Source organism: Mesoplodon mirus (assembly GCF_964341445.2).
Source record: "Mesoplodon mirus genome assembly, chromosome: 18".
NCBI lineage: Eukaryota > Metazoa > Chordata > Mammalia > Artiodactyla > Ziphiidae > Mesoplodon > Mesoplodon mirus.
The window spans coordinates 58716312-58729751 of record NC_138994.1 but is presented as its reverse complement, the minus strand read 5'-3'; the positions used below and the strand labels follow the sequence as shown (position 1 = coordinate 58729751).

Sequence of the window (13440 nt, the reverse complement as noted above, 5' to 3'; positions counted from 1 at the left end):
AACTCAGAAAGGTCTCAGAATAAAGGTTTTCTAGAGAAGCCACGCCAGGCAGGACAGTTTTAGAGACAGCTCGTTGGAGGCTCCCGTGTTTCTTCACAGCAGAGTGATTAAGGACACAGACTTGGGAGCCAGACTGCCTGAGTTTGAAGCCCGATTCCACTTATCAACTGTCAAATCTTGGGGGAGTAATGGATGCTTTTTGTGCCTCAGTTTCCTCAACTACTGATAAAAGGCTTAAAAGGGCTAATATTCATGAAGCGTTTGGGACAGCAGCTATTGTGTATAGCAACCCTTAAAGTATAATGCTTGTTAAATAAATTATCTGCTGAGCACCATGACACTCCTTCACCCCAGGAGACAGTGAAAGGCCGGGGATGAGGTAGGGAGCCAAAGGTTCTGCTGAAGAGCTTAAGTGAGGATTTCTTAGACCTGATGTGGGGGCTCCAGGCCTCATCCTGTTACCCCAAATCCCCTCCAATCTCCAGCCCCCATACGGCCTTGCTCTGAGGCCAGGAACCAGAATTGGGCACAGGACACATCCCAGCCTTGGAGATCTTTCACTGAATCTGAGACAGTCTCCTCTACCACGGTGCTCATGGTCGTCCTACGACTAAGGAAGAGCTTATATCAAAGGGTTAAACGTATTCCCACTGGGGATGGAGGTCAATTTCCTCCCTGAAATCTCGGCTCTCTGTGTTTCCTTCACTCCACCCTCAACAAATGTGCAGGATATGAAATTGCTGAGGAGTCTACTGCTTCCTACTTCCCTTTGAAATCTTAGTTCCCTTATTTTAAAAAAATATTTTGCCTCAATGAACATTTCTCAAAACTTCCTCAGCCCAGGAGCCTCCGAAGCCCCTACCAGGTCAGCTCTCCTCCTGCAGCCACTCCCTTCACAGGAGGATGAAGGTCTCAATGGCAGCCACATCCCTCCCCCTCCTCCTCGTCGTCATCACCATCGCCCTGGGGTCCAAGACTGAATCCTATTCAGGTGAGTGCAATACCTTCCAACCTGGTTCTTGTGGGGAAACAAGCACGAGTAGGGTTGCCGGGGATACAAGGAGAAAGGGGCTCTAGAAGGAGGTCTGGTATCTTTTTTGTGTTATTGAAGTATAGTTGCTGTACAATGTTATATAACTTACAGGTGTACGATAGAGTGATTCACAATTTTTAAAGGTTATACTCCATTTATAGTTATAAAATATTGACTGTATTCCCCATGTTTGTGCAATATATCCTTGTAGCTTGTCTTATACCTAATAGTTTGTACCTCTTAACCCCCTACCTCTACTTTTCCCCTGCCCACTTCTCTCTCCCCACTGGTAACTACTAGTTTGCTCTCTATATCTGTGAGTCTGCTTCTTTTTTGTTATATTTACTAGTTTGTTATATTTTTTAGATTCCACATATAAGGGATATCCTACAGTTATTTGTCTTTCTCTGTCTGACTTATTTCACTTAGCGTAATGCCCTCCAAGTCCATCCATGTTGCTGCAAATGTCAAATTTTCATTCTTTTTTACGGCTGAGTAGTATTCCATTGTATGTATATAAGGTCTGGTGTCTTATTAAACTGGTTTCATCCTCACCCTGCCCGGGATGAGTCCCCTTCCTGTCAATGCCTTGCAGTGAGGCCAGGCTATCTCTTCACTCCCTCAGTTCACCTCTCTTCACCATTAAGCAAAAGACTGGCCCATCCCATTTGGGGTCATTGTCCCCAGGGAGACTGGGGAACAGTATTTGGAGCCTCTCGAGGCCACTATGTCCATTTACCTCCTGGGATTTGGACCCAGGCTGCTTTCAGGGTCCGCCCTACCCCATGAGTGCAGCATCGCTTCGTTATGTGGTAGGGGGAAATGCAACAGTTGGGGGCGTCCCCAGGCCGCCTTTTTTCAGCTTATTTCTTAGGATGAGCTGCCTTTACAGACAGCCAAAACTATTCCTCACTCTGCAATTTTACTTAATTTCCTTTTCAGAAACTGAAGGGAAACACAGAGAGTTGTTGAAATAAACCTGACTAAAGTTGACAGAATCTGGACACTGTGATCTGCCTCTCTGAGAATTCACTCAGACAGCTCAGAGGAATGCAGTGGCAGTGGTTCCCGGGGACCAGCGGGTCCCTTATTTCGCTCTTTGGGGAGTGAGGATGCTGCTGGCAATGGTGCTGGCTAAGAGGACCAGCGCTTCCCTTTTCACCCAAGCACCCGGTCACCGTCGGTGACCCCGAGATCATCGCTGTGCACACCCACATGTCTGTCCAGGCCGGTCACATAACACGCACAGCCCCAGTCACTGCGCCCGATAACTGCAGGGCCCTTGATCTGAAAGGCCCTTCCTGCTACCCCCATAATTCAATCTTGGTGTGACTTTGCCGTCACCCCCTTGCACCTCCTGTAAGAGCCATGAAATTTCAGAATCAAAAAATAACCGAAAAATAGTGGTTTTTTAAAAAGTGTTTTAGATCAGGAAACCTTCTCTTCAAGCAAAATCTTACACAGGAGGCCCAAAATGTAAAACAGACAAAAAGGCTGATGGGGTCTTATACCCAAGACTGAACTCTCAAGTGCATCAGTGCCTCCAGGAAACTTCATGTAAAGACAACCAATCCAGTTAACCACCTCTTCACAGATGAGGAGACCGAGGAGGGAATGAGGGGTGATGGGTGCAAAGCCCGCAGAGGCGAGGTGGGGTGTCCTGCAGATCTGGGTGTCCTGGCTCCCGGGCCATTGTCCTTGGGGCTTGGTATGGGCATCCTGCCCTCTTTGCAGTGCACGGGCAGGATGGGGACACTGGGAGGGGCAGGGTCTGCATTCCCAAATGGCATGCATCCCAATCCCTATTGGGATTTCTTCCCATATCCCTCCTTTTTGGAGCACCTCTGCCAGCTGCCCCCAGGGATGGCGTGTGCTCACTGAGATCTGGGCTTTGCTGCTCTTCCATCTGGAGTTCAAAGTCATCAGCCAGTCCTTCTGGGGTGGGGATGTGGGGGTGGAGAATGGAAAGCAGAGTGATCACTAATGGAGGAAGAGGGAAAGGGGAGCCCCGGGAAGAGTCTGAAAGGGAGACCAGAAGACTGAGTTTTTTCTACAGCCCTCTCTTGGAATTCTGGGGGCTGTCCCCTCCTTCCTTCCCTCTTCCACCGGCTCGGGGGCAGAGGCAGCCAGCAGCCATCACCTTTAACAAGTGTCCTGATCTGGGACTTCCCTGGTGGTGGCGAAGTGGTTAAGAATCCATCTGCCAATGCAGGGGACACGGGTTCGAGCCCTGGCCTGGGAGGGTCCCACATGACGTGGAGAAATTAAGCCCGTGCGCCACAACTACTGAGCCTGTGCTCTAGAACCCGTGAGCCACAACTACTGAAGCCTGCGCACCTAGATCCCGTGCTCCGCAACAAGAGAAGCCACCGCAATGAGAAGCCCGCGCACCGCAACGAAGAGTAGCCCCCCGTCGCCGCAACTAGAGAAAGCCTGCGTGCAGCTTTCTCTAGTCTCTCTTTCTTCGCGTTGTGAAGACCCAACGCAGCAAAAAATAAACAAGTGTATTAAAAAAACAAACAAACCAGTGCCCTGATCTCAGCTTCCCCCTCATGCTTTCTCCTCAGGAGGACCTTACCACCCCACCGAGTGCTGCTTCAGCTACGTGACCCGGGCAGTCAGGAGGCAGTGGATTTCAGGCTATTATGAGACCAGCAGCCAGTGCTCCAAGCCTGGAATTGTGTAGGTGGCACCCATACACCACACTGGAGGAGGGGGAGCCAGCAGGGCCGGGGTAGGGGAGAGGGGGGCAGGGAGAACACAGAGTGGGGGCTCCCCAGGGTGCTTCTCAGGAATGTCCACGCAGGGAGAGGCAGCCAGGAGGCAACCTGGGGGCTTCTGGGCTGTCTGGGGCCCGCTGGGGCCAGGAGGAAGCTGGTGCCATGGATGGGGAGGTGTTGGGGAGGGGAAGGGGAGGCAAGGGGCACTTCCTGGGTGGGGACACCGAGACTAGATGGGTCCAGGGGCCCTGAGGGGCTGAAGGGCCTGCCTCAGAAAGGACGCTGGCCCTGGGCTACCTCTCACGAAGGAAGGAGAACCAGTCTGGGTTGGATGAGGCATTTGTGAGGAAGGGAGGCTGGGCTCTTGCTTCCTGGCTGCCGGACCCTCGGTTTGTCATCCTTCTCCCCTCTTGTTCCACAGCTTCATCACCAAAAAGGGCCATCACATCTGTGCCAACCCCGGCGATGACTGGGTCCAGCACTATATCAAAGGAACTGGAGGAGATCTGAGTGACCCAGAAGTAGCGGAGAAGGACAAAGCTCAGAATTTAAAGAGACGGGGCTGAACCCCTCTCCCATCTTAGCCCCAGACACCTCCTGGGAGCTGCCCTGCCTTGAATTAAAGACCCTCATGCCCTTCCCTGCCCTCATTCATTTCTACTAAATTGCCCATTGGCAGTAGACTTGAGGACACTGGTAAGCCCAGCACAGGGTGGCACTCTCAGCCTCAAGCATCACTCTGCAAAAGTTTGGCCAGAGCCTGGTGCCAAAAAATGGGTCAGGCCTGCGATGGAGGTAGAGGAAAACTGAGCAGAAAATGAGGAAGACAGTGTAAAAGCTACCTTTACACAATAATAACCACAATCATAACAGATACCATTTTTGTAGCGCCTTCTATATTCTAAGCACTCTGCTAAGCAGTTTATGTGCATTATCTTATTTAAGCTTCACAAGTGTAAAGCTAAGAATTATCACCTGATTTTGCAGGTAAATCTTCATAAAGGCCTCTCTATAGCAAACTCCATAGTCTTTTTCTGGGCTGGTCTCAAGGCCTCTGTTCCCTGCTGACTGGGATAGGAACGACTCATGGACATATTTTATCCAATTCTTCCCCACCCACTTACATACATCAGGTTGCACTCTATTGTTTTACTCAGTTTTGTGTCCTGCACAAGGCATAGCAAAAAGCCTGACCCACACCAGGTGCTCAGGAAATGGATGGATGGATGGTGGATGGATGGATAGACAGATGGGTAGAAGGATGGATGGGTGGGTGGATAGGTGGATGGATGGATGGATGAATGGATGGATGGATGAATGGACAGATGGAACGATTCAGGAGTCAAGAGGAAGCTTATGCTCCAGGAATAACACCCAGCTGCCCCCAAAGTGGGGGATGCCCCCATCTTCCACGTTCAAGAAGGAGCTCTGCATACGAAGAGGAAGAGCACATCCAGCGTAGGCACTATGACCACCCTTCCTGGCCTCCAGCCCTCCACAGACAAGGGCCAAGAGGGTGCCTGCACACTAAAGGTAGAGCAGACTTCCTCAGACCTTCTCTCCTCCATAAACAGAGGTCAATGGGGTATCTCACATACGTACCCTCCCTAGCTTCATAAAAAGCCACAGCTTCACCACCACTGACTGCCTTGAACACACCAGGACTAATTGCATTGTATGTTTCTTTCCTGTTTATAAGCAGTCATGCCAAACAGCAAGACCCACAGGTATCTTCATAGTCCTTGTTTTTCCCCTGCCTCCTTCTACTCCCATCTCCTGAAACACTCCCTCACGTCTCTAAAACTCAGAGTCCATCAAAGGCAAAATCCCCTCTATCTTTCATTTCTTCTCTGAACGCTGCCTTCAGCCTGGAACAGGGTTCTGAGGCAGTCTGAAGAGCTAAGATGCTGAGGGGCAGGTCCAGGCTTAGCCAAAGGTGGGGGTGGGCCGCAGCTGGAAGTCCGGACCCAGAAGCAGGTTGTCAGGTACATGATGTTGGGATGCCCTCTGCTGGCCATGATTGGCCATGGTGGCAGATTGGATTAACCCACACTGAGGGCACTCAGAAGGGATCAGCCAATTAGACGTAAAACTGGCTCCAAGTCCAAGGTCCAAAGAGATAAATGAGAACATTGACAAATAAGCCAAACATTTCAGCAACAAACAGGGACTCAAGGATCAGGCACTTTGGGGGCTGGTGGGGGGGGGGTGGATATTTGTAGCATAATCTGTGACAAGAAAGAGTGTGAGCTCAATCATGTGTCCTTGGTGGGGGGGTGGACACACATCCTTTTCCGAGGGCACTAACCCTACCTTTGCCTCGGTCTGTGTTCTCTCTAATCCTGCTTTCTGTTTGCCCTCCCAAAGACCGATCACCTGGGGAAATAGTCGGTTCAACCCTCCTCCCTCCTCTTTCCCCAACATAGAGATGGGGTGCAGGGAACATGGTGAAACCACACGGATCTGGTTTTCAGGACTGCCTATCTGCCTCCTACCCATGTGACCTTGGACAATTTATTTAACCTCTCTAAGCCTCAGTGGCCTCACGTGCAAAATGGGAGTGAAAATCTCTACTCCCCGCTGGGAGGATTAAGTGAAGTGGGGCATGCAAGGTGCTGACACACAGCACGTTCTCCACACTTCCCCTTTCTCTCTTTTTTCCTTCACACGGATTCAAACCTTACCGAATTCAACTCTGCTCCAGACCCCGCCCTCCACCGCCCTCCCCTTCAGCAAACACCGAGGGAGGGTCCGTGGTCTCTCCTCCTCCGTCCGCTGAAGTGGTCAGAGTCCAGAGAGCTGAGGGCCCAGCGTGGATGACCAGGAAGGAGACTGTCTCCGTTCAGCCTCCGAAGCCTAACTGCCCCACTGAGAGGATGAAGGTCTCCGTGGCGGCCCTCTCTCTCCTCATCCTCATCCTCACCATTACTTCTGCTGTTCACAGCCAGCCGGGTGAGTCCACCTGTCCCTGTAGGGCGGCAGTGAGAAAAGGGAACGGGGCAGCAGGCAGCGAGGTGATGTTAGAGTGTTGTCAGGTCTCTGTCATCAGCCCTGGGGCCTCTTCCCTCCTGCACACAGAGCTGCTGTCTTCAAACTCTTCCCTTTGTAAGTAGAGCTGAGCTGTGATCCAGATCCTTCTGGGGTTGGGCAGTCTCAGGAAGCTGGGTCAAGGTTACATCAGGAATCCCAAAGACAGACAGCAGGAATGATCATTTAGGAGGAAGAGCCAAGGAAGAAGCAGAAGAGATAATAATAAATGTATGCGATGAGGAGGAAGGCAAGGCAAGTGGATGAAAAAAGCCATAGATCCTCTGGGAGGGCAGGATGAAGGGAGTCAGGGATGAGTGATGTTTGGGGCTAAGCCCAGGAACGGGGAGTCTGAACCTAGACACCCCTTGCTCGCAGTGTCTGTTGTAGTTTGCTGGGACTATCACGGCAGCCAAAAGAAGTCCTGGTGGGATGCCCACGTGTACCATTTGCGGATTTCTGGGCCCCCATCTCCATCCCCCAGCCTAGGACTAAATAAAGTCTGTAGAAAAGAGAAAAGTGGTTGAAGGAAGTTAAGGTTTTGGAACTATGGGATGCTTGGGACCTATGGAGAACGGGGTTTGTTTTGCCCACTCCCTACCTCTGCCTCTACCATCATTTATGAGGCTGGTGGCAGGGAAGGGACCAAGACACTCAGGCCTTCTACATACCCGCCTCCAACTGCCCCAGCCCTTTCTTTGTCCCTAAGGCTGCCCTTGGCATATAGCCTGGCCCGATTCTGCCTGTGTAAACACTCAGGGGAGCGAGGGTCACACACACCATGTAATCTGCCCACACGCTCTCAGGGTGCCCCTGGTCTTTGGAAACGTTGCCTTGAGAACCAGGGTCACTGTGGGTAGAGGTGCCTCTGGTGGGTGGGACGGGGCAACAGTGCCCTTTGGGAAGGTCAAGCAGGAAGAGAAAAAGGCCCACCCGAAGCACGGATCCGCCAAATGGTTCTCTCGAGAAGTCTCAGGCTTTGCCACCAGCTGGAAGCAAGGGTCAGGGGTTTGCACTCTGCAGGTTTGGGCGCCGGGTGAGGTGATATCCCCAACTGATAAGCAGTCAGGGGAGCCCAAGGGAGACACAGTGATAACCCAGCCGAGTCTCTTATCCTGCGAGTGTCAAAGAGAGGGGGAAAGAGCCATTTCCAGGCCAGAAGAGTGGCCATTACAACCATTAGCTCTTAATTACAGCAAGTGCTGTGTCTTTCTGTGCCAGACTCTGAGTTAAGGGCTTTACAAGCATTCTCTCAACTAATCCTCACCACGATCCTAGGATGTAATTTTTTACTCTCGTTTAACGGGTAAAGACACCCAGAGAGATTAAGAAATTTGCCCATGATTCACGTTACTTAGTCGAGACTCCAACCCAAGCTGTCTGACTCTGAAGCCTAAATATAAGCCTTTTCCTCCTGCCCTGACTTCTCCTGCTCATCTCCCCATCTCAGCCTCCTCCCTGACCTCAGCCTCTCTGGTGCCTCTAGCACAGAATCCAGGCTCTCTATCACAGCTCAGAAGAGGTGTGGCCCTCCCCTCCCTCTTCAATATCCTCTCTTCCTACATCTTCCTTCCCACCTTGCATTGCAGCCTCCTGGAACTGTTCCGTCCCCCCAGACACACTGGGCTTCCCCCACCTCAGGCCTCCATGCATTTCTTTTTTCCAGATCCCACAACCCCTCTGTCTGCCTAAATCCTACTCATCCTTCAGGAATCAACTCAGGCACCACCTGCTGTGGGACTTCTTCCTCAACCACCCAGGCTGGGTTAGGTACCCCTCATTCTGTTCCCATAGCATCTTGTGTCAAATTCTACTCTATCCCAGACCACGTTCTATTGTAGCGTTTATCTTTTCATTTTCTCTTTTACCCAGACTGGTCTGTAAGGTACACAAGAGTAGTGACTGTGTCTTCCTCATGTTCTGAACCCCATAGAGCCTGGCATGTAATAGGAGCTCAATATGTGTTTGCCAAGTCAAGTTCATCAGCAAATGTGATTACCCCAGTCCTCTGTACTTGGTGACACTCAGTCCAGAGGCTGAAGGTTCTACAGAAGGTTCATCTTTTTCACTTTCTCCATTATCCATCAAGCTACCATCAGCCCCTGCTGATCAATGGCTTTGCCATCAGAAAAACGGAATGCAAGAGATGGGACATGGAAGTGGGCAGCCATGGGCTCCCTCTCTACCTCCTTGGCTCAGCATTCAATGTCATTCCCTCAGAAATTCCTGAGTCGGTGAACCCTCCACCCACCTGCTGCCTGAAGTATCATGAGAAAGTATTGCCAAGAAAAGTGGTGGTGAGATACAGAAAGGCCCTCAACTGTTACCTGCCAGCAATCATGTAAGCACCGCTCTGCAGACATTTCTATGGAGAGGGAAGGGAAGCCCAAGGCTGGAATGGGGTGCACAGAACCAAGCCTCCATGCTAGAACAGGGGAACAGTGGTTAAGGGCCTGGGCTTTGACTCTCACGGGACAGGCCTGGGTTTTGTTCTTGACTTTTGCCACTTATAGTTGTGTGGCCCAAGAAATGGTGGCCATAATGAAATCCAAGCCTGAGGGTCTAGGCTGAGTGGGGAAGGGGCTGAACGAAGAGATGATGAGGTCTAGAGGCCAGAGAGGGAGGCCTTCCGAGGGGACCCAGGTGGGGGAGGCCTAGGGAGGTGGTCCAGGGCATGAGGGAAGCCCGCTGTGAGCTAGAAATGGGGGAGTGTGGACTGGACCCCCAACATACTCTATGACCCATGACAGTCTAACTCTGCCTCCACAGCTTCATCACCAGAAGGAAACGAGAGATCTGTACCAACCCCAATAACGAATGGGTCCAAGAATACATCAAGGATCCCAGACTATCTTTGCATCCTTCCAGGAAGTTGGTCTAGGTTAACATTATTCGATCTGAGAAAGGTCGGCCCCAGATCCTCAACTCCCCCATGGTGGTCAGGCCTCAGTGGGAGCCCAAGTTTGGGGGAAAAAAGGTGCAACCCTGTGAAAACGCAGGCAGCCTTGTGGTCTGAATGACAGAGTTACATTCAGAGAAGCAGGCCAGTGATCCCACAAAGTAAAGTGTTTCAAATATATTCTCAGTCTCTGGAGGAAATGCCAAAGTTAAGGGAGGAGAGCAGGGATACATTCTTAACGCACAGAAAAGCATCTTTCACATCCTCTTCCTTGCTCTGCTTTCAGATCCTCACATCACTCCAGCCGTTCTAAATGATCAGACCACCTCTGGCCTCTCACTTATTGAGACCCAGAGGACTCTAGACTTTTCCTGTCCACCCTTATCCCTTTTCTAGGTCTCTTTTTTCTTCTATTATCTTTTCTTTGAAAACATAACTTTTTTCTTAGCAGGCCAGGGTGGGAATATTCAAATATGCAAATACTAGTGGTTTTTGTCCCTGTTGCAGAGGTTTTGCTGGATCCCCTGATATTGGGTCTACCCCAGGGTGACGTGTGTACAGACAGTGCCAGAACAGAAAAGGAGATGTGAATCCCTAACCCCCACTCTAAGCTTTGCATGGCAAGGGAAGGGCCTTAGACCAGGTTGGGGATAAAAAAATCTTGATCTAAAACGCAACCATTCAATAAATAAAATTTGCTTTATTGCCAACTTGATTTCTAATTTCCTGCCTGCTTTCTGCTAGGGTGGCAGAATCTTGATCACAGTTTTTTCAGGGGCTTCTCCACATTCCCCTGAGAAATTTGTCAATTTGGGGGACTGGGAAGTTTACCTGGTACCAAGGCCAGACATATATACTCAATCTCCCCTTCTCCCTACCCCTCTGTCCCCAGCTCAACAACAGGGAGTGGACTCAGACAAAATCCAACATTCCCCCAAAATGGTGTTATGCACGCAAAGCAAAGTCAGGCAACTAAAGCTATTTAATTAGAGAAACAAATAAATTTGCTGAAGTGATCATTCTGAAGACTGGCCATCCAATGACTTGGATTCTGATAAACTGACCCATGCCTGCCCCCAGTGGCCCCCAGTGGTACTGCATCATCCTGCCTCCCTGCCTCCCCACCACAACTGAAGCTAATCGATCCAGATGGCCACCTGGCTCCAGATGGCCAATGAGACTCTCTCTTAGAAAGATGAAATTTGGACCAGAGAAACGAGTGAGTACTGGTTGCTGTTCGAGCATCATCCCGAGGGAAGTTCATTGTTCCTGTGAACTCATCCACTGAAGCCCCTGGAGCTGACCTACTTCCTATCCCCACTCCGGGCTTGGAGGTTTGGTGAATCTCAGTTCCATGAGATGCCCCAGCATTCTTCCCACTATTCCTGTTTTGTTTTAATTCCTAAAGGGCCATGGTGGCATTTAGCACCTCTGGAATAACTTTTCGTTGGTTTAGGTCAGTTCTGGTTTGTGTGTGTTAAAACATACACAACATTTTTACCATGTTTAAGTGTACAATTCAGTGGCACTAAGTACTTTCACACTGCTGTGCAACCATCACCACTATCCATCTCCGGAACGTTTTCGTCACCCCAAGCTGAAACTCTGTACCAGTAAACAACAACTTCGCACTCCTCCCTCCCCACAGCCCTCAGGAACCACTATTCTACTTTCCATCTCTATGAACTTGACTGCTCTAGGTACCTCATATAAGTGGAATCATACAGTATTTGACACTTTGTGACTGGCTTATTTCACTTAGCATAATGTTTTCCAAATGTAACCATGTTGTCAGGATTTCATTCCTTTCTAGGCCTGAATAGTATTTCATTGTATGTATCTACCCTGTTTTGTTCATTCATTAATCTGTCCACAGGTATCTGAGTACCCCCTTTTCTTTACATGAGCCAGAGTTAGCAGGTCTTGGGTTCTGCTACTTGTGCCAAAATCACTTTAACTTGTGCAGTGACCTGTCAATCACCACGCTGGCCAGGCAGGGGCTCGGGGTAGGTAAGGGACCAAGGCTCTGGCCTTCCCCTTGTTCCCCCACAGGGGTCAGTGCTACCTGCTCTAATCCCCCCCCGGCTGTGAGCTGCTCCTATATCCAGGGATTTCTCTCCACCCTCCCTGCGATCAAAGCTGAGAGCTTACAGCTGACTGTGACCAAACATCCTCCAGGAGCTCACATCCCAGGGATGACAGAATCACCAACAAATACAACATAGCCAGGCTGGACCTTTGCTCGCAGGGGCCAGAGTGAACATAGAGCGGTGGCAGGGCTTGGACTGACACAGGAGCCAGACTAAGTTCAGTGTGTACACCCAAGCAGGAGGTTTCAAAGTCCTTAGCCAGCGCGAGGGTCAAAATCAGGGAACCCGAGTTCAAAGGGCTTAGGGACAAACTGAGGCTGAAAACAAGAAGCAAAGGCCAGGATCAGGATTCTGGCAAGCTGGAACAGAAATGTCATTATTTGTCTTTTTTTTTTTTTTTTTTTTTTTTGTCTATCAGAGGAGTTCAGGGTTGAGATGTCAGTCCAAAAACCTAATTGAAAATCTATATACAAAGTCAAGTTCTTATCCTAGCACATAATAGAAACTCCTAACAGTTCAGGACCAAAAGTACTTATCTCAGGTGCATTCAATTGTTTTTTGTTGGGTTTTTTTGTTTGTTTTTATTTTTTGGCCACTCCGCTCTGCATGTGGGATCTTAGTTCCCCCACCCGGGATCGAACCTGTGCCCCCTGCAGTGGAAGCACAGAGTCTTAACCACCGGACCACCAGGGAAGTCCCTCAATTGTTTTTAAAGAGGGCTATTCCTAGGCTTTTCAAGGTAGATAAATGCCTGGCTTTAAACATTCACGTGCATGAACACAGACACACACACAGGAAGGACCTCCTCATTCTGACACACAGGGGTCTCCCAGCCCTGAGCATCCTACATTGAAGACCTCACTCACATTAACCTATGCCCAGACAGCTTACATGACTGTCAGCCTTGTGGATGAAGGTGATCGACTGGAAGGGGGTGGACAATAAGGCCTGGAATAGTGGGGTTTCCACTCCTTTGTCAGAGAAAGGGGTGAAGGCCACACATAGCAACATGAGGAAACAGTGCGTGGGACAGGAAGGAAAGAAAGTGAGGAAGCAGCTCTGGGCAGTACAAAGAGCATTTTACCTGGCACCGAGAGGTCTGGCCGCACGCCCCCTCTCGTGCATCCATCTAGTGCAAGTGAGGACTTGCACAGGACAACCAGATGTCCCGCGGCTAGCTCTGGCTGGCCTGTAAGAAATGCTATTCGGCCTTCGGAGCAGCCTCCTGAGACGGGCCAGACAAGCAAGCATTTCCCCTGTAGAAAATACACGTGTGCCTGCACCTGTATGTGAGTAACCACTGAAAGTCACCAGCAGCCTCAATGAGGATATGGGGGACACGGTTGATGCAATGGTTTAAAAGCATTGGCTCCACACTCAGCAGACAAATCCAGGTTCAGATCCCAACTCTGCCTCTTACCGTGGCAGTAAAACGCTGTTAGTCTCTTAGCAGATAGAACAAGAATCCCTCTCGTGGAGGAAACAACCATTGTTTAGAAAATGTGTCTGTAATCCCAGTGAAGGCAGGAAACTCTCCCAGGACATAGACTGGGACCAAGATTTCAGGGTAAGGGATGAAATTGCTCTGAGTGAACCAAGAAAAGTGACTGTTTTGCCTTTGAAAGCCAGAGGTGTGAGACGGGGCCAGCACCTCTAGACCAGAGATGGGAA

At 50.1% G+C, this 13440-nt stretch overlaps 2 protein-coding genes across 2 annotated transcripts; both read left to right on the top strand.

Annotated features, from left to right (window-relative positions):
- Window positions 1–853: 853 nt before the first annotated feature.
- On the top strand, window positions 854–4391 carry LOC309793188 (C-C motif chemokine 14-like). Its single transcript, XM_082603543.1, has 3 exons — window positions 854–991; window positions 3601–3715; window positions 4175–4391. Exons 1-3 carry the CDS (start codon window positions 904–906, stop codon window positions 4317–4319), a joined length of 348 nt encoding a protein of 115 aa, XP_082459669.1. The 5' UTR covers window positions 854–903; the 3' UTR covers window positions 4320–4391.
- Window positions 4392–6547: 2156 nt separating this feature from the next.
- CCL16 (C-C motif chemokine ligand 16) lies at window positions 6548–9886 on the top strand. The gene is made up of 3 exons (XM_082604249.1): window positions 6548–6705; window positions 9001–9121; window positions 9550–9886. Exons 1-3 carry the CDS (start codon window positions 6570–6572, stop codon window positions 9659–9661), a joined length of 369 nt encoding a protein of 122 aa, XP_082460375.1. The 5' UTR covers window positions 6548–6569; the 3' UTR covers window positions 9662–9886.
- The last annotated feature ends 3554 nt before the right edge of the window (window positions 9887–13440 follow it).

Bases quoted from the DNA above. Each gene is read 5' to 3' on its own strand.
- CCL16 (XM_082604249.1), top strand. From the start codon at position 6,570: ATGACCAGGAAGGAGACTGTCTCCGTTCAGCCTCCGAAGCCTAACTGC. The intron at 6,706-9,000 runs GTGAGTCCACCT...TCATTCCCTCAG, and splicing joins TGCTGTTCACAGCCAGCCGG to AAATTCCTGAGTCGGTGAAC. The intron at 9,122-9,549 runs GTAAGCACCGCT...CTGCCTCCACAG, and splicing joins TGTTACCTGCCAGCAATCAT to CTTCATCACCAGAAGGAAAC.
- LOC309793188 (XM_082603543.1), top strand. From the start codon at position 904: ATGAAGGTCTCAATGGCAGCCACATCCCTCCCCCTCCTCCTCGTCGTC. The intron at 992-3,600 runs GTGAGTGCAATA...CTTTCTCCTCAG, and splicing joins CAAGACTGAATCCTATTCAG to GAGGACCTTACCACCCCACC. The intron at 3,716-4,174 runs GTAGGTGGCACC...CTTGTTCCACAG, and splicing joins TGCTCCAAGCCTGGAATTGT to CTTCATCACCAAAAAGGGCC.